Genomic DNA, 27,271 nt, shown 5'->3' on the forward strand with positions numbered 1-27,271 from the left:
GCATCATCCAACATAAAGCCGCTTAAGTAAAACAGACTTACATCGATTGATATATCTTGACTGTGCATTCACATGTTAATATATCAACGTGTTAAATATGTTGTTCACTTTTTGATTTCAATTATATTGGAATATGGAATTCAATTGGAATTCATATGGAATTTTCAATCGGATCTAGAAATATTATGTAAACCTGTAGATAAGACATGCCCAATCCCGCGCGCATATTTACCGTGGCCGCCGCCGCCCTTCGCCTCCCGCGCTTTCCATTGTCGCGCTTCCAGACATTTTATGAAGGCGTCAAATAATGTATTCACTCGTCGGTTTTCTTGTCTCGGTTTCCCAGATCCGAGTCGTGTAAGAAGCGTAAAAAAACACTATCCGAGCCATTTGACCCTGCGGATACATAAATTTGTCATTTTTTGATAAATAAATATTGAATTGAATTAAATTGATGGTTTGAGGGATGGAAAAGAATGGCTACTCAGACAGTTTCCCTTGTCAAAATATCGATGTCGATGATGATAGGCAGTGGACATCTCTAATGATAAGGCCTGCTCAATGAATTATGGAAATATCCGCAATAAATAGGGTGTTGTTGATTATAACTCGTCGATGCCAAGTGTCATAAAATGGAAGTTGTCAATGTGGAGAATAATCTTCATCATCATGATATTGAAGACCCAGCTGCAGCAGCAGCAGCAGCCGCCGCAGAAGAGGAAATGATGGATAATCCTCCAGTGCCAGAGAGAATGGATTCACTCGACCTACAACAACAACAACCCAATTTCGCCGTTCCTCCTCCGGCTAGCGATGACAATGTCGGTCGAGAAAATAACGAATCGAAGTCGCGCAACAACTCGAAACTGTCGCAAACAGACGAGACGTCATCGGAAACTGTGTTTATGTTCGTCGCTAAAGACTTGTTCAAAGACGCCTACAACGCGTACTACGAAATGTACCGCGCGGGCGAACTCTGCGACGTGAAAATCAAATGCGGCGCCAAAGAGACGGCTTGTCATCGCGTCGTGCTGTCGAGCGTCAGTCGCTATTTCAAGACGATGTTCACCGCCGAGATGGTCGAACGCACGCGAGAATCGGTGACCGTCGGCGACATCGACGAGGACGCCATGATGAAACTGATCGAGTACGCGTACACGGCGAAGATCGCGATGACCGTCGACAACGTCGAGTCGTTGATGTATGCGGCGTCGATTTTACAGATCGACACCGTCGCGACGGCGTGCACGGATTTCATGCAGAAACACTTGCACCCGACGAACTGCATCGGGGTTCGTAATTTCGCCGATATGCACGGCCAGGTGAACTTGCTACACGTCGCCGACGAGTATATCCTCGATAACTTCCTCGAGGTCGTCGCCAGTGACGAGTTCTACGAGTTGACGCCGAATCACCTCGACATGTTGATCGCGTCGATCGATTTGAACGTTGATTCCGAAACGCAGGTTTACGAGGCCGTCGTCAAGTGGGTCAAACAGAATGTCGCCGAACGCAAAAGTTTCCTGCCGAAGTTGATTTCGAAGGTGAAACTGCCGTTGTTACCGGCGGCGTACTTGTTGAGTTGTGTCGAAACAGAAGATTTGTTGAAACGGAACCTGGAATGTCGCGATTATCTCGACGAAGCGAAGTATTACCAGATGTCGTTGTCCGGTCTTCTGCCTGAAATCAAATACACGGAGCGACATCGTCCGCGGAAGAGTTACTCGGGTAAAGTCTGCGACGGTTGATTTCTACTGTCATTCTCTTCAGTTTTATCTAGTTCTTTTACGAGCAACACGTAACAGGGGGTTCGAATAGGAAATTAGACATTCAAGTCAGAGGTTAGATGAATAGTCAAATAGGGGACATTCATTTATTACGTATGCATTAGGGAGGAGGAGGTGTCAGTGCAATTGCGCTTAATATATATGAAAAGTTGGCCGATTTTGCGCACATGGGGGGTAGGGGGTTGAAAAGTTGAAATTCGTTATGGGTGTGCTAGATATCTCTAACACCTCAGAACGGTTTTTCCTCGGTCAATTTTTACATAATTGGTGGCTATCTTAGTCTTATCAGTTCTTATGCATAGATGTGTAATAGGTATTTTTAGTAAAATTTTAACTTGGAAGTCTTGATATTTGAGCATTGTCACAGGACACACCTCCGTACGTAGAATTGAGGTTACCCAGTCTTTTGTTCTCCCCCACTAGGGGGAATTAACTATAGAATTGTATACTATGTAGGCCTATAATTTTCGATTTATATTGGTAGGCCTACCTCTGCAAATTTTGTGATCACAATCAATTGCAAATTTGTAGCATTTCAAGTTAATTGATTGCTGAATTAATTGAATATCGAATTGTCAGATTATCTATCAAGCATTTCACCAAGCGCGCATGGTGTCCCTGGACCCCTAGTTGAAGTTCTTTTTGGGGTAATTTTGAAGATGCTACAATCACTCTTGATCTTTGATAATAGGCCTATCTTTGTATCCCCCTCACGGCCTAATGGTTTGCCGTTTTTCATTGAAATTCATGATTGGTATACTTTGAGAAAAGATCTTGAACATATTGAAGGTTTTTACGATCATTTAATTATCACGCAATTGCCGGCCTAGAATCGTCAGTCCTAAATCGCAGATGGAAAAAGGTTTTCAGCCCACTTGGGTCTTTCAGCGGAGTCCCATACCTGTTCTAGTGGTTTATATTAACTGAAAATGTTTCGAGAAACTATTTGACTATTGGTTTACTCCCCTTAGATATTTAAAATTGAACCAATTTGACTCGGTGACTGTGGTACTGGCTTGAAAAGCAAACCCCAATCACAAACTCAAGAAATTGTTCGTGTATATTTTTAGGAGTAATGTTTTGCGTTGGTGGTCGTGGAGCGTCTGGCGAACCGTTTCACAGTATTGAATGTTACGACTTGCGTAAAGATCGTTGGTTTAATATCGGAGAAATGAACACTAGACGGCGCCATGTGGGTGTCGTCGCGACCGGTGGTCAGTATAAACGCTATTTATTTATAGACAAAATGATCCTTAATATGTTTAAGCCTATAACAGACATAGTCGCAACAATGATCTTATATCTCTAATTTCTCAAAACACTCGGATGAAAATCTATTCCTAAGAATTTTTAGCTTGTTAAAAATTATTATGGGTGGTTATAACCTAGGATGCCCAAATATACATCTCCAGTGTTATGGTATGTTACGTCGATGGGCATATTTGTTGAAGATGACAGCGCCCATCTACAGATATGATTGTCGTAGGCTCATACAATGGTTGATGTCGAGCTAAGAACATTTTCTGTTAGATTTTCTTCAAAATGATTTCGGTGGCGCCAAGAATATCCAAATCATTGGCTTTGGACTCCATTTCGGCTTTGGCTACGCATGTTGTGTCATGAAAACTTTGTGTCTGGTTCCCGATGTGATTAAAGTAACATTAGTATGAACGCAGCTTGATATCTAGGCTGTATTTCGGAGTTTCTTTCAAAATGAATTAACTTTGTTTTGTTTTCAGGAAAACTGTATGCAATAGGGGGATATAACGGAATCCATCATCTGAATAGTGGCGAGGTATTTGATCCACAAACAAACAAATGGAAATACATATCACCGATGGGAACACCAAGGTTAGTGTTTAAAATGAATTTCATGCTCAGTGATGTACATTTCCAAGTTCAACTACATATCGTAAACCTCTACAAGTTTGGACTTAGTGGGACTGGCAAAATAAGGTTTACAAGTGTTAGGAGTCTTTGTTAAGGATTGCAGATAAAATACTAGATAAAAAAATGATTTCGTTTTCGTCCAAGTTAGTCTGAGTTGGGCATGTCCAAATTAGGCGAGGTTCACTTGGTGCAAGTCCGATTAATGCTCAAGTTGGAGGAAAAATGTCCTGTTTTGAGATCACTAGGTGCATAGCCCCAGTGAACTATTTTGTCCGTTCATTCATCCATAGACAGAATCTAGATATTTTGATGAATCTTGAAGATGCATTGATGAATTGTTTTGATATATGTTAACTGTATCTACAGCCCAAAAGCTAGCCCTCTCAATATCAAGACGGCTGACTGACGACCATTGTTGTTCGCTGAAATTGGCACTTTTAGGACACACCATTAAACCAAATGTTGGGTTGCTTGGAAACTAGAAAAATATTATTTTAGGTCTCAATTCATAGGCTGCTAGGTTCTCTCAATGGTTTGCCAAATAACAATTGGATTTGAGATGGGTATAGTTTGAAACTAGTTCTTTGGCATATCAGACAGGTTTTTAGCACCTTCGTCTCTGGAAGCCTTCGCAGTTCATCAAAATCTGCCAGTTTTAAAGACGCTTCATCAATTTTAGCTCCACTGTGACCGAAGGTCAGCGGAGCTAAAAATTGCTACTAGTCCTACAGTTTTAATCAGATCAATTCCAAATTTGCTATGAATGTTCTATGGACCAAGGCCTATGAAATTACAGAACCATTTTTTGGATTCATCCCCAGGGAGCGCCCCTGGGGGTGGAGTTTCTATTTCTTCAAATCGCTACTAGTCCTACAGTTTTAATGCTGTCAATTCCAAATTCGGTATGAATGTTCTATGGACCAATACCTACAAAGTACAGAGCCCTTTTCGGATTTGGCCACAATGGAGCACCCCCAAGGTATGCAGCTTCTATTTCGTCAAATCACACAGCGGAGCTATAAAAGCTGATAGGCTCCTTGTCTTGATGATTCATACGCATATGATGACTTAAATGTGGCTTATTTTTTCAGACGAGGGATCGCTTTAGCTAGTCTCGGAGGGCCGTTGTACGCGATTGGCGGATTAGATAATAGCATGTGTTTCAATATAGTAGAACGTTATGATATACAATCTGACTCATGGTCGTGCGTCGCGTGTATGATTAAACATCGAGGTGGTGTTGGTGTCGCTACTTTAAAAGTAAGTTCATGAAGATGGTGCTGTGAAAAACTTGTTGAACTAAGGAAAAAAGAGACTCCGCTCGCCATACAGCTAAGTTTTCATGTACCAATTTTGTGACCTATTGTTGCTCTGACAGCCCTGGAATTCGCTTGCTTTGGAGAAAATTTGATTTCTACCCGCAAGATGTGAGACTAGTTTTTAGATCTATGGCCATTTTCCCACCGAGTTTGAAAACCCATAAACATTCCCTCTAGAGAATTGCAGTCAAGAAGGAGATGTGCCAAATATTAATGTCAGTATACCTCAAAATAGGTCTATTTTGTGAAGAAAGGAAATCATTTAGTGTGTACTGGATTTAATTCATTATTCTTTGCAATATGGTGACTTGAAAATACCCATATCAATATTTTCTCCAGCAAAGTTGGGGAGTGAGTGAGTTTAAAGATGCATAATTTTGTTTTTCTAGGGTTATTTGTATGCAGTTGGTGGAAATGGTGGAATCAGTTCATGTAATTCAGTTGAGAGATATGATCCGCATTTAGATAAATGGACATATGTAGCATCAATGCGATATCGGAGGGCTGGTGCAGGAGTATCGACGCTTAATGGTTACCTATATGCTGTTGGTATGTAACATCCATTAGGCCTTAATCGACCTTTTTATCATGAAGATGATATAAAAGATCGATAGGTACCGGTAACCCTTTCAGTCCTGACACATTAATACCCGAAAGTGCTGGCGATAATTTGAAAACTTTTAAGAACACCCTAATGTGTGGAATATCAGGCATTAGTTACTAATATTTCAATATGTTTGACAGGTGCTGCCATCTTTTAATAGAGATAAAATATTATTACTAATAACTACACCGCGATGCAGTGTACAAGTGAAGTTCATCACCATTTTAAAAACCACACAATGCAGTGTAGATGCACTGAAAGGGTTAACTCACCAATGATGGCATTTGAAAACTTTTACTCGGTTATTTGTGAGTAGTTAGGCTTAGTGGTTCATTGGGTTGTTTGACTGTCGGTGTCATAGGGCACATCTCCTCATGTGGAGTTGGGATTACCATAGTTTTGGGATTTAACTATTAAGTGATAATTTATCTATAGATTGGTACCTATGCATTCCATAGTTGACAATGACAAGCTCTTTGATTGTGGTGAGTTTCAAAGGTCATCGGTTTCTGTAATTGTTCGCCAGGGGTATTGAATATTGATATTGTGAGATGTACTGGCATTTCACAAACAAGGCATGGTGTCCCAGGACTCCTAGTTTATCGAAGTTAACAATCACTCGTTAATGCAGGTGGTTTTGACGATGACAGCCCGCTGGATTCCGTCGAGAGATACGATCCGAAAAAAGACAGATGGAAGTTGATCGAGAGAATGTCGTGTCCTCGTGGTGGATGTGGTGTAACAACGCTCGGCGGTAAACTCTACGCAGTCGGAGGTCATGATGGTACGAATTATCTGAACTCAGTTGAAGCGTACGATCCCATCACAAACACGTAAGTTTTGATTGCCATCCTCGAGTTTTTTACTAACTTAAGATTTTTCTGCCATGTGTCAATATGTATTCTGACTTTGATAATACAGTCAACTCCCGGTTATCCGCCACTATCGGGACTTCTACAATTTTGACAGATAATTGAGGGTGGTGGATAAGTGAATTTAGGAAATTTCTTCGAGGCACCGGTAATTAACTCAAAATGTATTCATTATATTAATTTGTTTAAAGCTTCTTTCAATTAACTCATGAACTGTTTCATTGACCTATGTTATAAAAAGTAGTGAGATGTTTGTTCTATTATTTAAAACATTCATCAATTGTACTCTTGACAATAGTTTGATACTGGTAGTCCCTGTAGACTAGCATAGATGTTCACATCGGGGAGGGGGATGTTTTACAGGACAACATCTGGAGGTGATAAACAAACAACAGTATCGGTGTATTATACGTATACCAATTGTTGCCGATAAGTGAAGTAGAACTTCGTAACTACACGCGTTAAGTACTTTTGATGATGGCAGATGATTGAACGAAAATGAAATATTATTATAGATTTGTTCAGAAAATGATGTGGCAGATGGTGGATATGGAATTCGGCGGAAAATCAGAAGCTAATTATAGTATTGATTTATTTGGGACTAAGAACTTATTTGGCGGTAGCCGAGAGTGGCCGATAAATGTGGGGAGTTGACTAAATATATGGATTCTGCACTAATAGTTTAACCCATCCGTATCGATCTAGTTCGAATGATCTGTTGCCAGTCATTCAATGGTTAGATTTCGATGGATTCCATAGCGACAATTCAGTTTTAAATGTCACTGTCATTTATCCACTGGTTAATAACGTAAATCAACTTTTGAGCGACTGGTACCTGCTATATGTATTTGTCTAACCGCTATCACGTTAGAGTTCTTGATATTGACTGAAACATCTTCAAGTTCATGCCTTAGGGGCACGCAAACAAATATTTGCACCTAGAAAGAAATTTTGATAATGCGTTGATGGTTGCGATAACTGATTATGGCTTGGATATTCATGTCCAGTACAGCATTCGTATTAATGGCATGTAACAGTTTAAAGTCGTGTTCACACTAAATTTAGTTCATTCCAATTTAAAACGGATGAGGTAAGTGTTCTCACTGGCAAAAGTCTGCTGAATTGGTCCATACTATTCTAAACGAACTGATTTGAACTGGCCAAAAACAAATATCGATCCAGGTTCCTTCTAACTTTTAGACAAGAGCATATCTTTGATTGCGGATAGAAACTTAGTTCTTAACACCCTGTCAATCACTCGCTGCTGGACCTAGCAGGACCAGTGATAACAGCGGATGTATGCAGAAAAAACAGCCATAATTGGATAACGTATAAACTAAACGATAATGTGAACCCAGCTTTGCAACCAATCGCATCGTGATAATATTTGGTGATAATAAGCACATTACTGGATTATGCTCAGTGACCACGACTCACGATTGAGTGTAACGGTACTGACGGTTGTTTTATCATGGCATGAAATATCTGCTTGTTTGCCCCTATCAATTAATCTACAACCGAGGAGCTGTGGTTCCGAGTTGACTTTAATATTACATTTTTCTACCAGCTTTGAATGTCGACGCTGATTTCTGCTCTTGAAATATTTCACGTACATATGTTTTGTACTTTTTCGGTGTAATATGTTTTATCTGAATGTTAACTTTGCTCACACTCAGTTGGACTCACTTTTGCTCTCACATAGTCAGATTGATGCACAAATTGCTTTTAAACCCTTTTGTTACCGAATTCATTTCGATAGTTATCTCCATATTCCGGAGTAATTTGTGACGCTCGACATTCCTTGGAAACTATGATTACCGGGGTAAATTTCAGTGAAGACTTATTGTTTAGATCATAAGCGCCTTGAAATGAAAGAATTTTTAGGATATAGGCCTATGGAAAATAACCATATCAGTTATCATCCTCTTTGTAAAATCCCAATGAAAAGGTGGAAAATATATCGAGAAATTTGTTTTGAATCATAATTTCTAGTATACATGCCATTGCAATAGGGACAATTTAGTTGGATGCCCCACCGGTATGTGGTTATGAGACATAATATTCAATACATTAAACTGCAGGCACTTGCAAATCGTATGACCAGGCTATGGGGAGACCGGTAACAAAAGGGCTAAGCAGGTTTTCACACTGACGCAAAACTATTGAATTCTATTTTCATATGAACTGTTTTCATCATACATGCAGCTGGACTAGTTGTAGTAATCTGGACACTTGTCGGGCGGGTGCTGGAGTTGGCATGATACATACTTCTGTCAAGTATCTTATTGAAGTAGCAAAGATTCCTACTTCAGCAGGTACACCACGATGTATTTATCTCATATATTACATTTTTGGGTGTCTGCATCTCAGTGATGTTTTGTTTGACTGGTTTACAGTTATTTGCATACCTTTTGCAGTGGAAAGTGGGGTTGATTGGTGAGAGTTTGTTAAATCTGACTGTATTTTTTCTATGCTGTTTATGAATGCTTTCTGGTGGAAAATTATCATTCTTCTTAACCTTTTCAGTGCTGACTAATTAACACCCACAAGCGCTGGAGAAAACTTTAAAAATTCTTTGAACAATTCTACCCCAATGCATTGAATAACAGGCATAACACTATAATGCACCGCTATGCAATGTATTGTTAGTTACTTATATTTGATTGTGTTTGACAGGTACTGCCATCTTTCATTATAGATAAAAAACTAATAACATCAACACACCGTGGTGCGTTGTACAAGCAAAATTCATTGATTTGTACATCGCACTGCAATGTAGATGCACTGAAAGGGTTAACCCTTTAAAACCTTATATTTATCTGTCAAAACATAATATCTGAGATTAAGTAAAATTACTTGGCATGTGTGGATAGAAACATAATGTCAGGTAAAACGTATCTATATTCAGTTATTTAATTCCTACGGAATTTGTATATCGCTAGCAGCTGGAATGTTGTCTGAATTTCTATGCATGCACTTGGTCATCATGATCAACTTTTCTTCTAAATCTTAGGATGAAAAAATGGTCAAAAATCACAAAAAACAAGCACTTTTCCAGACAAATTATGCATCAATACTTCATACTTAAAAATGTTAACTACCAAGATACAACTACCTTGTCATAGATACAACGTTAATTCCTGGCTTCCTGAGAGAGATCTCACAGCAGCTAGAATCAAACTAGAAATCATCTGGCAGTAACAGAGGGACAAACTCAAGTTTTACTGTAATTTTAGGCTTGAAATTAGAAATCAACCAAGAAGAGCTGTCATTTATTTATTACGCTATCATTTTACAGGCTTTCTCTTTTTTCTTATTAGCCCACTTGGGACTTTAGTCCCAGCGGGCTATTGCGTTCACTTTTCGTCCGTCGTCCGTTCGTCCGTCCGTAGACGGAATCCAGTTATTTTGGGAAGTTTTGAAGATGCTTCAAGATAATGTCTTGATATTTGGGTTACACATGTATCTACCCTAGACACATCTTCAGCCCAAAAACTGGCCCTGTCAGATTCAAGATGGCCGACTGGCAGCCATTGTTGTTCGCCAAAGTCAGCACTTTATACACATTTTTGAACTTTTTGAGGGAAATTTTGAAGACGCTTTGATCAATTACCTTGATCTTTCGGATATATGTGAATTCCCCCAGGGCCCATCAGCATAACAAAAATTGGGTCGATCGGACTCAAGATGGCCGTCCTATGACCTTTTTAGTGCCCAAAAATGTTAATTTTGGCCCAAATTCTGAGTCCTGTAGCTTCCTACTGGTTTATCATTTCTTATTGCAATTTGTGATGGGTATTCTTTGGAAAGGGATGTTTTATACCTGAGACAGGTATTTTTCATCAGCCAATTATGACAAAATTGGCGGCCATCTTGGTGTCAGCAGTACTCATTCGTAAGTGGGAAAAATTTTTTCCACATTATATTGATACCTAAGCGTATTTTGTTACCACAATCAATTAGAAAGTTGTAGCTCATAACGTGTTCTATGATTGTGGTGAGTTTCAAGATCATTGGTTTTTGTATATGGCCACCAGGGGGTGTTGAATAATGCAATATCTTAGTATTTCTATATTATATTCGTATGAATGCATATTTTGTAACCACAATCAATTGCAAAGTTGTAGCTCATGACATCATCTATGATTGTGGCAAGTTTTAAGGCCATTAGTTATTCTATATGGTCACCAGGGGGCGTTGAATAGTAGAATAACTTAGTATTTCCTTATTATATTGGTACCTAGGCATATTTTGTTACCATGATCAATTACAAAGTTATAGTTCGTGACATGTTCTATGATTGTGGTGAGTTTCAAGGTCATTGGGTTTTGAATATGGTTTCCCGGGGGCGTTGAATAGTAGAATAACTTAGTATTTCCATATTAAAGTGGTAACGAGGCATATTTTGTTATCACAATCAATTACAAAATCGTAGCTGCTGACATGTTCTATGATTGTGGTGAGTTTCAAGGTCATTGGATTCTGTATATGGTCACCAGGGGGTGTTGAATATTGAAATTGTTAGATTGTTGAGCATTTGGAACCACTTCCCAAGTGGGCATGGTGTCCCTGGACCCCTAGTCTTTTGAATTATTAAAGCTGCTGAGCTTTCAGTGTTTTATTGTTTATCATGTATGGGGTTTGATAATCTTGACATATGGGTTCAGATTGTATTTGATATGTATAGTACTGGATGTATATTGGCTTTTGACATGTAAATTGTTTTTTCGTATAAAATATTCTGGTTCATATGGGTTTTTGGTTTGTAATCATCAGTTTTTTCAATTGCTAATGATTACATTTAATTGGTGTTGTTGGTTATAGATTTCAACTGAGATATATATATATATATACAATGTACATATATGTCTGTTGTGAATACAGTATGCCTCTTAAGTTTATATTACATGAAATCCAGACTAATATGTACCTTGGGGTAATAGTTTGACTCTAAGCATATGCCGATGTGTAGTACATCGGCCTATGGGTCGATAAGTGAATTAATTTGGATAATGGTGATTAAGGTCTTAGAAGCTAAGATTGGATTCAGTTAAAATTATACTACCCACTTCCAAGAGGATAGAATTAAATGAGCTTTGATATCTTGTGAATGGGAAGGGATATAGGCTGAACCAGCGGATGGAATCTTTTGAAATCTTATTGCATCTTGCCAGCTCATGTAGGGAAAACCCTATTGATTTTTGGGGTTCCACCCTTCAACAGGGCTGACTGGGGGCCATCTTTTTGTTAATAGGAGCTAATATGAATTCATCACTTCTCACTTCAATTCCTCTTATCTTTTTTTATATATTTATGCCATGGCGATTGGGGCCTTAGCCTTTTTTGCTTGTTTAAGTAACAATGGTTATGATACGCCACCAAACAGATGCTAAATTTGCTATGACATTGATTGCCACATCCATGATGTTGAGCCAATGTCATGCGCAGCGAAAGGGTTTTCTTCCACACTTCCACAAGCATAAGAAAAGGATAAACCCATTTTGGCTTTATAACCAACTGACATATTTGTAGTGCCCACCAGGATGAAATTTAATCAATCAGGGTTTATCCATGTCGCCACATCAAGGAAAATAAGAATAAAGGTCCAATGGCCCTGTGGCTCACCATCAAATCATTGAGTGTATATTGTCAAAAATTTAACGATAGATTAATTTGGATTGCAATCAAATTTCGTAGCTCGGTCCCGTTTGCACCGGAGTTAACTTCTGATCGAATGCAGGGAGAACCGACCTACGAGTTCCTCTCAGCTCTTCACCTCACCCACGTTCCTATTCAGCAGGATGCAGCTGTGCCGTTCCTCCTTGCCCCGAACTGTAGAAGCCGGTGGGAAGAATCCTCGAACGACCCCGAACCTGCAGAGTAAACAACACGTAAACTTTGTCAAATGCCACAGTTTATTCAAGAACGTACTTCACTTCATAGTAATACGAAGACGACTGACGCTGCGGGTCTCCAAGGACGCCAACTCAATTTGGCGGCGCCACTTGCCAGACCAGTAAAATGACCGCGGCACGGAATTCGGAGTTACATATCGACTCCGGCAAAATCGACACTACGACATACTCTCCCGCCTGAAGAACATTCCGTCCCGGAATGTACCTGGAAATTCTCTTAACCACCTAGGAATAAAGAAACCTGTCACAACTAAAATAACTACCTCCTGCTATAAAACATCCGCACAACCCGGCTAGGTATATAACATAAATAAACAAACTAGACAATCTCTGCAGACCATTGCACGGTATCACAAATCAGTAAAATTCACAATAAAATACTATACCGTGCTGACCAGAAACTGGACCACAGCATTCAGCAAGCATGCGTTACTGGCTACACTCGCATTTCCGGCCAACGACACCAAATAATCAGCCCCCTCTCGCCATTCAGGCTGAGTCAAGGACTGGACATACTGGCCCGACTCCATCCAGCCAGGTTTATTTCGCACCCGCTGTGATCTGCGAAGATATACCTCCTTCTCAGGGGACCTGACTTCAGGAACCTCTGGTGATGGGGCCACTTCCTCCTGCAAGGTCGTACTATCCTCGTCGTGAACAGGAGTCTGAAACTCTATGGGGGGCGAAATGTTATCTACGCCACTGAGTTCCTCACCACTGTCACTCCGGTTACCCCTGAGTCCGACGTCGGGCATCCTATGAAGAATGAAAAACTCATCTCCTTCTTCATCACTGGATTCCCCCACCTTACTATCCACAATCGGCGGCTGAGGAATCATTTCCCTAGAGTGTTTTACCCTAGGATTCTCCCCCTCGCGGGGAGGATGAAGCTCTACAGCCAAGACCCTCAAGAGGTTGCGGTGAACAACACGCCTCTTTTTAGAAACTACGTTTCTGACCTCGTACACCGGTACTTCACCTGCCGGCTTCGATTCCACAATGTACGGATCCGCCTCCCATTTGTCAGCGATTTTATGTCTGGTTTTAAACCCAGTACACTTAACCAGTACTAAATCCCCAACTTCCAGAACACCTCCCCGAGCAGCTTTGTCATATCTGACCTTGTCATAACCCCCGACTGTTTCCATTCTCTCCTTCGCAACTCCCCAAGCATACTCTAGTCTCTCATCAACCGTCTTAGCGAACTCTCCAACTTCCCCCTCCTCATCAGCCCTCAACCCAAAACGCAAATCCACCGGTAACCGTGGCTGACGACCGAACATCAGATAATATGGCTCAAAGCCGGTCACCCGATGAGGAGTGCAATTGTACGCAAAGACCAACGAACTAACATAATCCTTCCATCCACCTTTTTTACCCTCCTCCAACGTACCTAACATGCCAATGAGAGTGGAATTGAATCTCTCACACGCCCCATTGCCCATGGCATGGTAAGGTGTGGTCCGAGATTTAGTCACTCCGGCCCGCTTGCAGAGTTCCCTGATCACTTTGCTTTCGAAGTTCTGGCCCTGATCGGAATGCAACACTAACGGGATACCAAACTTGGTAATCACCTGCTCGTGCAAAACCTTTGCAACGGTAGAAGCGAGTTGATTCCGGGTTGGAAAAGCCCAACAATACTTCGTAAAGTGGTCCATTATTACCAACACATCTTCAACTCCTCCTGATGGCTCGATTTTCAAATAATCCATACATAACAGCTGAAACGGATATGTGGTAACTATCGAAGAAAGAGGAGCCCGTTCAACCGTTGATTTAAAAAGTACACAGCGTCGGCACGAACGTACATAACCCTCCACCTCCGCTCTCATTCCTGGCCAAAAGAAACGATCGCTAATAAGCGCAACTGATTGATCGCGTCCAGGATGAGCCATCTCATCATGCAATGACTTTAGCACTGAGGCTCGCTCGGAATTAGGCAGGACCACCTGCCACCTTTCTCCCGTGTTACCTCTCATCCGACGACAAAGTAGTCCATTTCTCACAGAAAAACCCGCTAAGTACTTTCGATACCGCCTACTCTCACGGGAAGTAAAATTTACTTTCTTCCCGCTGACTAAAGCTTCCCGAATGGGACCAATAATGGGGTCTCTCTCCTGGGATTTTAACAAGTCGACCTCCCCGATACCGAAATCAGCCTCCACGAACTTAACGTCGCTAACGACAGACTGGCACACAGCTGCAAAAACCTCGCCTGATATGTCACAATCCCTGTCGACCTCCAAGTGTTCCGACCTAACCCCACATCCGGACAAGAGATCGGCATCGACATTCAATTTACCTCGACGATAAGAAATTTCCAGGTCAAAAACAGACAGAGCCTGAAGCCATCGGTGGCCGGTGGCATCCAGACGCGCCGTCGAAAGGACATATGTCAGCGGATTATTGTCCGTAAGTACCCGACAACGGTTCCCATAGAGATAATCTCGGATAATTCCGCTCGGTCTTTGATACAGACCTAGAAGCATATGCCACGACTCGTTTACATCCGTCTTGCTCCTGGTAGAGAACAGCGCCGAGACCAGTTCCGGAGGCGTCGACGTGTAACTCAAATGGCTTCGTAAAATCTGCGAAGCAAAGCACAGGAGGCGTCGTGAGACAAGAATCAGCTCCCGGAAGCTATTCTCCTGTTCATCTCCCCACTGTACTGAGTTTTTCTCTGAAACTTTTCCTCGTCCCGATTCAACACCCACCAGTAAATCCGTCAAGGGCTTGGCTATAGACGCGTAAGAGCAAATGAATTTGCGATAAAACCCCGTAAACCCAAGAAATTTACGAACCTCCCCAATGGTCTTGGGAGCAGGCCAATCAGAGATAACCTAGATTTTACCGGGATCTGCTTCGATGCCCTCCGACGACAACCTATGCCCTAGATATATGAGAGACGAACAACAGAATACACATTTAGCCGGATTAAGCTTGAGCCCTGCTTGGTGCAACCGCTCAAAAACGTGTTGTAAACGGACCAAATGCTGCCTAAAATCGACCGAATGTACAAGGACATCGTCCAGATAGCATAAGCATTCGCGCATACATAAGTCGCCCAAACATCTCTCCATCAGGCGCTGAAAGGTGGACGGCGCCCCTGTAAGTCCAAAGGGCATAACGTTGAACTCAAAAAACCCTAAGCCTGGACCAGCAGAAAAGGCAGTTTTTTCTTTGTCGGACTCTTCCATCTCGACCTGCCAATAACCTGCCTTCAAATCAAGGCTCGAAAAAAGTTTCGCCCCAGACATTGAGTCCAAGAGATCATCGATTCTGGGCAAGCTAAAACTATCGCCAACAGTTTTCGAATTCAACGCCCTATAATCGACACAGAACCTCAGCTCACCATTTTTCTTCCTTACCAACACAACAGGTGACGCGTAAGGGCTGGACGAGTGCCGGGTTATACCCGCATCCAGCATCATCTTCAAATGCTGGCGTACCTCTTCGAACATAGCAGGGGGTACCTGTCGGTACCGTTCTTTGATCGGAATCTTATCTTTCAATAAAATACGGTGTCGCACCGTCGATGTGCGCCCGATGTCATCGGCAGACTTGGAAAATAAACCATTCCAACTGTATAGGAAATCTCCCAACTCTGAAAACTCAGCCTCGCTCAAGGACGTGTCCCTAAAATTAAAAGACGCAAGAAAATCTTTTTTACTCAGATTCTCTGAATCACTCGAATTATTTACACAGTTTGTCTCAGCAGTCATACTAAACAAATTACCGCGACCGTTGACAGCTGGCTCGGGACCGTCCCTTGCTGACCAAGCATCAGTCCCGAGCCCTGCCAAGCGAACCGGCGACACTAAGAAAACATTGGAAACGGGCGTCTTAGCCGGAATACTCACCGGACATGAACCCACATTCCTTAAAACTACCGTCACCCGATTCACTCCGTAGCCGTTCAAAGACGACACCGATGGAACCACTGTAAGCGTTCCGGGTAAAACGACCGTAGACTGACAGGTCATCACCGTACTAGCTCTACTCAACTCCCCTCGGATGATTCCATGAATTGCAATTTCGCTCATGGGAGGCACTTGTATCGGCTTTGTCGTTTTTACCAGCTCTTCCTCCACTTGCGCCATTGACTGGACGCATGCCTTCCAAGGCAGGGGTAACTCATCTACGAGTCCGCGTACCCGTTTCAAGACATTCGTGCCTACGACAACCGGTACTACCCGGTTATATTCAGTTTCCGGCACAACCAGCGACAATACCTCGATTTCTTTGTTCCCGATACCGAGTGTCACGACAGTACAACCGAGATAGGGCAACTTATGACCCGCAGCTGTCGAAACATTCAAGATCCCCTCCAAAGGGTACACTGCCGCACCTATCTGTTGTGCAAACGACACCGTTGACACCATGGCGCCAGTGTCAATCAGGGCCTTGCAACCGACACTATTTACGAGAACCTCTGTCTCACTGGACGGTCCCAATAACCCTTCTATCAACTCTTCGCGAGACGCAACCGACGGCGATTTAATTTCCGACTTGGGCTTTTCACCATGGCGGGGACCAACGCGCCCAGAACGCTGATCCCTTAGGAGTTTAACGGTGGCTGTCCTTTCCCACAATCCTGAAAGTAGTGATCACCAACGACATTACATTTATAACAGGTGTAAGTGGGCGGAGGTCAACGCAAACCCATGTCGTTCCTCCACTGAGGACACTCCCTGACAAAATGACCAGGCAAATCACACTTGAAACAGCGCTTTGTCGAGATCGGTGGATCAGGGTCAACCGAAACCTTCGTATCGGTCTGACTCCTTCCTTCTACCCCCAACCCGAACTGTTCCACCACTCGATCTATATGGTCAACTCGTTTACTTAAGCGATGAATTTCCAGTTCGAACCCATTCAATTTTCTAACTACATCATCTAATTTAGCAGCAACATCCTCTAACGAGACTGAAGTTTTATCTTTTGAGGTTGAACTGCGTGCTGCTGCACAACTCCCGACCTTCTGTGTACCGGTGTTGTGGAAGTCTTTCCTATCATGTCCTCCACACCTCTAGCTTCCAGGACCATGTCAGGGAAACTAGCAGCCGTGGAAAGAGTCGGTCGCAATGCCAGCTTAATCTGAGAGTCCTTCAGACCGTTACAGAATTGCGATCTTAACATCTCCTCACTTACTCCCAGAACACGACTCTTCAGGGTCTCGAGACGACAGGCCCAAAGGGCAACGGATTCCTCGGGTCTTTGTTCCGCAGTAAAAAATGCTGACAATGCCTGAGTCGGAGTCGTTACTGACCCAAACACGGAATCGAATTTCCGCAACACATCCTCCGGAGTAACGCTACTGCCCATGCTCAATACAATCTCGGCCGGCAATTCCCGGACCGATCGTCTTATTAGAGCCAAAAGGACGTGATCCGAAATCGCGGGATCAGTTAATAAACCTTCCACCTGCGACCTCCAGAGTTTATACGTGGTTTCGCCTTTCCGCTCACTTCCAGAGAAATTGTCCAACCGTGGTGAGGAAAAAGATATCGGCTGAACCCCAACAGCCCGCTCTGGGACCACTTTAACCGGGGTGACCGAGTCTAATTTCGACTGTAGGAAGCTACGCTGAGCAGAATTCCTCCTAACGGAGCTAAGAAGGCGTTGAGCCTCTTCCAGCGCCTTCCTCTCCCTCCCCTCGGATAGAATATCCCCCACTTGCTCAGCCTCCGCGGCATCAATACAGCTGAGTGTAGCGATAGCCTTACCTACTGGCAACTCACCCACCGACAACAAAGACATTACAGTAGACACTCTGGTGAACATCACAAACCAACCTTTGCCGCGAGGATCCTCGACAACTAATTCCACCACTCCATAAGCCATTAAAGCAGTCGACAACTCACGCTCAGTCACCGATACAGGATCTATTTCTACAAAAAGTACACGCTCAAGCGACGACATGTTTCAAGTCAATTTCTTACCCAGTATATACCGTACGAAATAACCTAATATGGACGTCTAAATTTCCCGTTAATATACTCACACCCGTAACCTGTGAACACTATGATTTGAAAAAAACCACGTTGATACAGTTATCGACAAGAACAGTGTTGATTGTTTGTACCGTAACTACTTACTCTTATGCGATAAGCTACAAAAAAAAAAAAAAAAAAAAAAACACTACCCCTAGCTCCACCAACCACAATATTATTGTAACAAACAAGCGTGTTAAGTGTACCACAATCCTAGCAAATCGAATCACAATTAATCAAAAGCAAGCAAAAAAAACAATCAAATAAAGCAAAAAAAAACACAAAAAAACAAAAAAAAACAAAAATGACAAGAAAAGTAAATAATTAAACACAATTACATACAAGACACTGTAAACATAAGACTTATATTCATGCAGTATTACCAAAAGAAAAATATAAACAAAACTCAAATAATTGAAGCGTCCTTCGCTAATGAATTAATAACGAATATCGGCAACACAATTTAGTTCCACACAATCAACTAATAACGTGACCGCCACAAAACCGAACTAAACTACACCACCCCACGCCGGACATTCCCGATCCGCCACAAAAACGAATTCTCCACGAAACGAAATCTATGAACGAAAACTTTCTGCGAACGCACGCAGAATCATATACGCCACAATCACCAATACGAGCACGAATACCACGCACCCGAATTTAGTATAAAATCATGCAACACAAGACGACACTGCAGATTCCCAGCAGCGTTAATCAAATAATATGGTTTATGCGCCACATAAAACCATCACCAAACAAAATTAATTAATTAATCGCAGCTAAGCTAGCAAGCAAAATAAAGCACATTTAACGTTGTGTTCACAACACCACAAGCAAAGCAACATAAAGCACAAACACACACGGTAGCTGGTTTAACATACCGAAATGGAGACGCGATTGACGAACGGTTCCCTGTATGCCGCTCCTTTTGCTTCACTTCCGAATACGCTGACGATTATCAGCACGAACAAACGAATGATTTACCGGGCGCCAATGTCGTAGCTCGGTCCCGTTTGCACCGGAGTTAACTTCTGATCGAATGCAGGGAGAACCGACCTACGAGTTCCTCTCAGCTCTTCACCTCACCCACGTTCCTATTCAGCAGGATGCAGCTGTGCCGTTCCTCCTTGTCCCGAACTGTAGAAGCCGGTGGGAAGAATCCTCGAACGACCCCGAACCTGCAGAGTAAACAACACGTAAACTTTGTCAAATGCCACCGTTTATTCAAGAACGTACATCACTTCATAGTAATACGAAGACGACTGACGCTGCGGGTCTCCAAGGACGCCAACTCAATTTGGCGGCGCCACTTGCCAGACCAGTAAAATGACCGCGGCACGGAATTCGGAGTTACATATCGACTCCGGCAAAATCGACACTACGACACAAATGTAGAATAGATTACTGAATTAAACCATCAACTAATGATATGCTGAACAAACTTCAAACAACAATCTTTTATTCAAAATCTAATCTCTTCATTAATTCTTAGTCCCTTATTACACGATTAATACATACAAGATATTATAATACTCGCAATTTCCAGATTTTATTATCCTTGAATTAAGTCAAAATACGCGCGCGGCGCGCGTCTCCTTGTCTCAGCTGTGTTTGTTTTTTAACAGCACGTGTGTGATAACCAAACTGTACTGTACGTTCTCTACTGATCGCTTCGCATGGATTTCCGTGGCACGATAGCGATATATAAGGGTCTATGTGTGTAGACTAGCTCCACCTCTAAATCAGTGTTGAAAAAACTGACTGTTGATTAGATGAATAGCATTCCACTGCCCGCTATGGTCTACAGACTATTTAGTCCCATTATTAATTATCACCGCTCACAATTCTACCTAAGAACGTACTAAAATTGATGAGAGTAGAGTAGTAACACGGTTCACAAAAAAGCCGACGCGACGGCCGCAGTTAAACCGTAAGGGTTAGCAGGTCTTTAGGTATTGACAAGACAAATCTAAGCCAAAACTCCATTGGTATCGTCATACTTGCTAGTTCGGATACTGAATTGAATAGCCTACTTGGTTATATTCGTAAAACCGAACATATTATGAGCGAACATAAGATACCTAGTAGAATGAATTGCTTGCCATTTTGTTTTGGGCTCCACATCGGGCTTTCCCAATGGGCTATCCCAATTACATCAGAAGCGCCGAAATTCCCGGAATTTCCTGTATATCCCACAAACAGCCAATCACATTCATTGTAGCTCAGGTAACAAGGTCAACTCAGATAAATAGAAGCAAGAAAATTTAGGGATTTATAAAGTGAGGGCCTGTAGGTTGAAAAGTACATCGAGATGAGTCGCACAAAAAACGGCAACAATTCCAGGAAGGATTGAACTTTTATATATTTCAATCCCAAGTATGCAAATTGTCATATGTAAAAACGTGCCATTACTAATTGCTGAAAAGCAGGGTTTTTACATGTTTTTCAAGAATAAGTCCCCTAAAAATAACTTGATCACTATGAAATTTTTGTCCTCCCGAAAACTCATTAAGCCAAACATGACACCAAAAATCAACACTATTGGTTCAATAGCCAATGTGATGTGCCTTGTTGACACACCGGTACTCTATTCATTTTCAATGAAAACTGCTTCACCAGATCGTTTGCATAAAAATGAAATGATTATTGTAACACTACTTCTCAAAAAGTTTCGGTCATGTAAGGTAAAAAAAAAATAGTACAAAATAACTAAGTTGTCCACAGGTAGGACAGTAAAAGCTACATCTACACTAGCATTTTGTACCCGGGTTATGCATCTACACTACGCTTGAAACACTGGTTCAATGCAGAGTTCTCCACAAAACCTGGGTTTTAGAGACCCTTCTTGAAAAAGGAAGATACACTCCACATTGAACCCACGTTTGAGTAAGCATTTTTCTAGTGTAGACGGTAAACCGGCGTTCAATGCAGCGTTCAGGTGCCACAATTGACCTTGAACTCGCTCTACAGATGTGGATTCTTACTACCGAAACTCTGTTAAGTGTAGACGCTACTTGCTGCGAACACGGTTTCATTGAAACCTGAGTTCAAGGTGCTAGTGTAGACGTGGTTTGAATCCATGAAATTAGTGCATTGTTTCAAATTAAATTCAATTATATGTTAAGGAACATTCAATGCCACTTTAGCAATCGACGATTCCACTTTTGGCTCACGAGGCTCAGTTAGGTTCACTATGTAGTAACTCACACCACATTCAATTTCTTTATTTCAAAGATGATTTTTGGATTTGGGTGCCTAAAATTAGATACTACTTCAAAGTTGATTGAAAACGAACTCATTCTAACGATCATTTACCTTTTTTGACTGGTAGTTGAAGCACTGAAATGCCAATAGTTTTTTCTTCATCCATCACCTGGGAAATGTCTTAATGTTGTGGTATCATTAAAAATTATTTTTTCTATTTAATTGTACAGTTAGTATTTTGCTTTGGCAAAATATTCTTTGCAACACATGTATTCTAAAATGTGCTTATTTCATCATTTCAGCTGGTCACCTGTAGGAAAGATTGGCCAGTGTCGTGCAGGAGCAGGTTGTGCTCGAATGGACGTGCCAGTCAGATCACTATTCACTAAGCGTGCTGAATGTCACATGGGTACACATTACGTGCTTCATGTTTAGCCGAGGTAGAAACCTTTCTCTCCCCATTGGTGTAAAAATGCGTCAATATTAGAATAGCCAAATAAACGTATCTAGTCATTTCACTTTTTTAAAATCAAAAGAGAACCTTATCAAAATGAATTTAAATGGTAAAATTGATTATGTATACTGGTACATACGTTCAGTCATTGTCTTGTTTGGTCAACATTTTGATTTGTAATTGCTTGCAATCAACATTGCCCATCATGAAATCATTGAAAACCAAGCTGGAAATGTTGTAGTAAAGAATTCTTGTAAAATTCCCTCTTTGCGTTTGACTGCCTTGGCAGTGGTATAATTTATATTATTTTCAAATCTGTTGCTGTGTACAGTGGTTTTTCCGGCAAGGAAAATGTGCATTGTTGGAATATTTCGATCAGCCAAAATATGTATTACTAATACTACTACTAACTTAACTCCTCCTGATTAGTGTAATTCGGGTAATTCGAAACTTGAGAATACATTTGTACAGGATGGTACAGTACCCCGGCATCGTTTCTTCTACCGTGCTTGAAAATAGTTTCCACAAACAGTTCTTACAGTTTTGTCTTGGCTGAATTGAAACTTGTGAAATCCATAGCCTGCTGTCGCTTATGAATGAGGCTGAAAAGATACCTAGTTTTTCAACTCCAGGCGGCTGGGTCCTGAGATTTTCACATGATCGTTGAAATAAAAAGCAGTCTGCACAGTCATCTTCAAACTCATATTTTTGCTTTTCATAGAAATTTAAATCTGGCCTGTTACTTAAAAGGTATTTATTGTCTTATGAACACCGAAGATCAAATAATAGACTAAATGCTAATTTTATTGCTTTATATCATCCTGCTGAGTCACATACTTGTAGTTTGAGAAACTAGGTATCATTTTTCAGGTTAAGTTAAGTGTAACTGTTTTATGTATGTGTTATGAAAATCAAAATTACACATTATCAGTATTTAATTATTAACATTAGTTCTATCAAAAATACATTAAGAGGAGTATTTTTGGAATGAGGTCATCAGATCTTTTTATGGATCGTGAAAATTTGTCTGATTTCTTCAATGATATCTAGGTATATTCCTTATGTCGGGTTATAAAACAACCTATTAAACGGTCAGGTCCAGCTTGAGCAGAATGCTGTGTATCCTTTATGCAGGTTTAGGTTGGCCTTACGATGCAATTCTCCATGACTGGCTGTAGCCTTGCGACCACCTACGACACCACTTGCAACGAGTTCCTACTTTTCACCGACATAAGCTGTTCTTGCGACTGACAGACTAGTCACACACCATTGCTGATCATGTCAAAGTTGACCTAATTAACCATTTGTGACCAGTTGCAATCGATATCATACACAGCTATAATGGGTTAAGTAGTTCGTAAAATGTCTACTTTAGACAGGCTGCTTATAGAAGTACGGTATCGACTATAAGGGCACTATAAGTTCGCTGGTTCTCGGTCATTCGCTGCCGATAAAATCATTTCTTCGAAGATTCGTTCTTTACAAATGAAAATTACAAATGAAATACTACGAATAAACACAAATGATTGATATCATATTCTATCCATTATTTATATAACAATTTCTAAGCATCAGAACCACCAAAAGCTAATATACCGTTTGGTAGAATTGGACCTAGTTGATCCAGTCTATAATATGTGTGTGGCCATGGAATATGTAGTTGTTTGCTACCCGCTATACATGTGCCCAACGAAATATATACCAAATACTGTATGTTCCTATGTGCAGCCTGCCTGAAGATTGGAAATGGTGTAAAATTATGATCTATCCTTCATGAACTGTAAGAATGGTCAATATCGGTATGTTTGTGTGTGAGTAAATTTAGTGCATTTATTATGAAGTCATACTATCTTCTCTGGTTGTATTATTTCATCAGGTCCAATGTAAAATTCAAATATAACTGGTTTTTTGACCGGTTTTTAGTCAGAGTAACTTGTGCATTTTAGGTCACGGGAGCTTTTTGAGTTGGATAAGTTCATTTTTATCCTACTTGTTTTTTGTTTGATATATGTCTACTGAGAATTTATTGTGTATGTTCTGGTCACTGATGATGATGTGTATGTACATAAGGCTAGGAAGTGACAAATTTATTATCCTGGCGAAAATCCCTCATGCAATGAGGTTTGTGGCCCAAAAGAATTCAATGTGGCTCAATTGTGTTCTCCGTGAATTATCTGAAAAAGTATCAGGGTACAGGGGTTAGTTTCAAAGCAAATGGGGACAAATGTCTATGTGGGGTCTAATCTTGTGACTATTAAACCCCGCGAGCTAGGTGATGTCTTACAGCCCAGGGACTAATGTCTATTTCAACTAGACTGGAGAGGAAATCTGGACCCAGTTCCAGAGTTCTGAGTTAAGATTTTACTCGTGAGTTAACTCATTGAAAATGAACAAACTTTAACTCAGTGTTAACTCACAACTGTGGAACTGGGTCAAGGTGGCCTAGCTCAGTCAGTTTTAGTGGTACATACCTGATCAAAGTCTTAATAAGACCAGAATGCTGGCAGTTATACTAAAACATCGTTTTTTAATCCATTCTACACTGTAGTGAAGGATTGCAAAAAAGTCTTCATTGATAAGGGTTGCCTGATAGAAAAGAGACACCTTTTTCTTGAAAAGATTAAGTATAGTTATATGACTCCATGCCTACCAACTGAAGATTTTTTAAATTGTCAAAAATCATGGTGTAGATATGTTGAACATTCCCATCATGGAGTCACTTTTCATTATTCAACCCCTTACAATGAAGACTTTTGCAATTGTTCAATACAGTGTATTGAATGGATTGAAAATCTGAGATTTATGTTAGTATCTAAACTACATAAGATAGATAGAAGCTCCACTGGACGTATCGGCCCCACTCCGCGTGGTGGCGCCACCCCGCGGGATTTACGCGAAGCAGCAGAACACAAACACGGCCATTCTCTCAATTTTCAATGATAGAAATCGTGTGTGTATTTCAATTATTTCGGCTGTTAGGGTTTTAAGGCACAATATAAGTTGATGATGTGATATGGCGATGTTAATTAATGATAATTCCGCAGTGAAGCTAGTCATGAACGGTGCCGATTGAGTGTACAGCTGCCAAAAACACTGAAATGTGCGTAGTTGCGTAACTATTTGCAGTGAATTGCAGACGAAACATAAAGCCTTAACGGCCGTTAAGAAAAATTATACCAATCGCAATTGTAAAATAAAAATGAGATAGAACCTAAGTTAAAATTCTGGCCATTTCTAAAATGTTATTGATTATTATTACTAATTTTTAGTCAGTGCGGAACGTTTAGTTTTCCAACAATAATGAGGGGTGGTAGGTAGTCATGCAATTCAAGTCATCATTTATTACACGTTACTTCCGTGTTGTTGAAAATCTCGCGAGTCCTGGACTAAACCCCAATGAACAATGTGATCTGTGTGCTGGCCACCAAAATGCACACAGATCACACTACACTACCCATTACACACTCCAGTACCCACAGCTTTCATATATCCATCCAAATATTTAGTGGCTTTCTTCCTGGTTTTTCTCTACGTTACAATGTATTAACCTAGTTTTTCCAAACTCAGAATAAACGAACAACACTCACCAATGCCAGGAACTTAAAATTAACCAAGACCGGTGGTCATAGTGTAGACTCTAATGACACATAAACCAGAAGCTAATAAATAGTCTTTGGTTTTTTGTAACCAAGACTACTGTTCTCATGCAGACAAGGCTAATGACATAAGCCGCGATCACTTGAGCATTTTTGGCCCGATCAAATACTTCGGACCATGCCTGAGCCAAATTTTAGCATTTAGCACGGGATAAACAATTGTTTTTGAATTGCAACTGGTTCCGGAAATGACTCACTTCGCTTTGGGCATTGTTTAGTATCAAGTGAATGGTTTGCGTGTGAGCGCTCTCCTAGGTTCAGGCCAAATTTTACTCCTGCCCGATCCGTGCCATTTTGGCCCGGCTGAGCCAAATCGTCTCTGTGTGATTCCGGCTATAAGTAACGAGCGATATGATTCAATTACATTTAGCTTCGTGAAACCGGCAGTACATGTAGCTGTCAATTCCCGTTTAAATATGTATTTAATCATGTGGTTAGGCTAAACAAAAATGATACCTTGTTTCTCCGCAGCGGCCGGGTCATTTTTGTAAAATATGATAAAATTTGTAAACAGTTCATTTCTATAGCGGCCGGGTCTGTTATGGTAAAATTGATCACGATTTTAAAAAAAGTAATGTATAGGGTAGATAGGCGGCCGGCCGGGTCAACATTTAAGCTCAGCAGAGCGGAGAAACAAGGTATCAATTTTTTTTAGCCTTATCTTGTTTATTTTGCTCTTTAATTTTGTTGTTGTTTTGTTAACATTATTACGAATCATTTGAAGATTTAGTTGGTCTAACCAATGGTTATGGGTTATTCTAGTATCTACATGTTTGGTACTTTTATAATTTGTTGATTTTCAAACGCTATTCATAGGCGTCCCCAAGAGGAGTGCGGGGGTAGCAGACGCACCCCTTTTCGAGATAGCTAACTTCTCAAGGTACTATATAATCAATGTTAAAGATTTTTCATGCCAATTTGACTAGCCTTTTACCTCTAAATGATTCATTTAGAGCCTGGAAAACGTCTCTAAAGCCTCCAATTTTAAAGTTTTTTGGGGGAGGCCCACCAAACACCAGATATTGTGCTTGGATGCTGGATTGATGCTAATTCGAACCCCCTATGAAAATTCCTGGGGACGCCCATGCTATTCTAGTATATATTTCAGTGGTTATTGTTTGAATATAGTGTACCTGGCAAATCCTAAACGATCTTAATAGTAGATATCAAATAGTTTTTCTATTAAGATTTTACTTTGGCTTAATAATGATTACTCGAAGGTTTTACTGGCGGTGCATGTGTTGAATCAACCATGATAATGTGGTACATATAGTTGTTAAAAGTCGCAGCTCATATGAAATAGATAATTACAGTAGGCAGGTTCCTCTGTGGATATTCAATTAAAACAGCTTATACATTGTATGTTCAATAATAAAATGGTATTATAGATAACTGTGATGTTTTTCTCTTTAAATCAGATCGATGGTGCTTATAATAGCAAAGATTGCTATTTTAGTTCTAAGTTGAAATTGAACCCACTCAATGCTATATTCCTCACCGCATGGCCTTCATTGCAAGTGTCCCCCTCCCCCTAATACAAGTGCTGTGACATCAATTTAAGTGAAAGCTGATAG

General features: G+C 40.9%; 1 protein-coding gene across 2 annotated transcripts; it reads left to right on the top strand.

Moving 5' to 3' along the window:
* The first annotated feature begins 897 nt into the window (after positions 1-897).
* Positions 898-27,079, top strand: LOC141905584 (kelch-like protein 8). Of its 2 annotated transcripts, XM_074794515.1 has the most exons (8): positions 898-1,728; positions 2,858-3,001; positions 3,527-3,638; positions 4,769-4,937; positions 5,386-5,545; positions 6,232-6,433; positions 8,678-8,787; positions 21,890-22,023. In XM_074794515.1, exons 1-8 carry the CDS (start codon positions 906-908, stop codon positions 21,901-21,903), a joined length of 1,734 nt encoding a protein of 577 aa, XP_074650616.1. In that variant the 5' UTR covers positions 898-905; the 3' UTR covers positions 21,904-22,023. The 2 variants fall into 2 exon arrangements, with proteins under 2 accessions (XP_074650616.1, XP_074650615.1); XM_074794514.1 differs by lacking the exon at positions 8,678-8,787 and having other exon boundaries at positions 21,890-27,079.
* Positions 27,080-27,271: the final 192 nt, after the last annotated feature.

This window comes from Tubulanus polymorphus, chromosome 5, assembly GCF_964204645.1.
Source record: "Tubulanus polymorphus chromosome 5, tnTubPoly1.2, whole genome shotgun sequence".
In the NCBI taxonomy this organism is placed as follows: domain Eukaryota; kingdom Metazoa; phylum Nemertea; class Palaeonemertea; order Tubulaniformes; family Tubulanidae; genus Tubulanus; species Tubulanus polymorphus.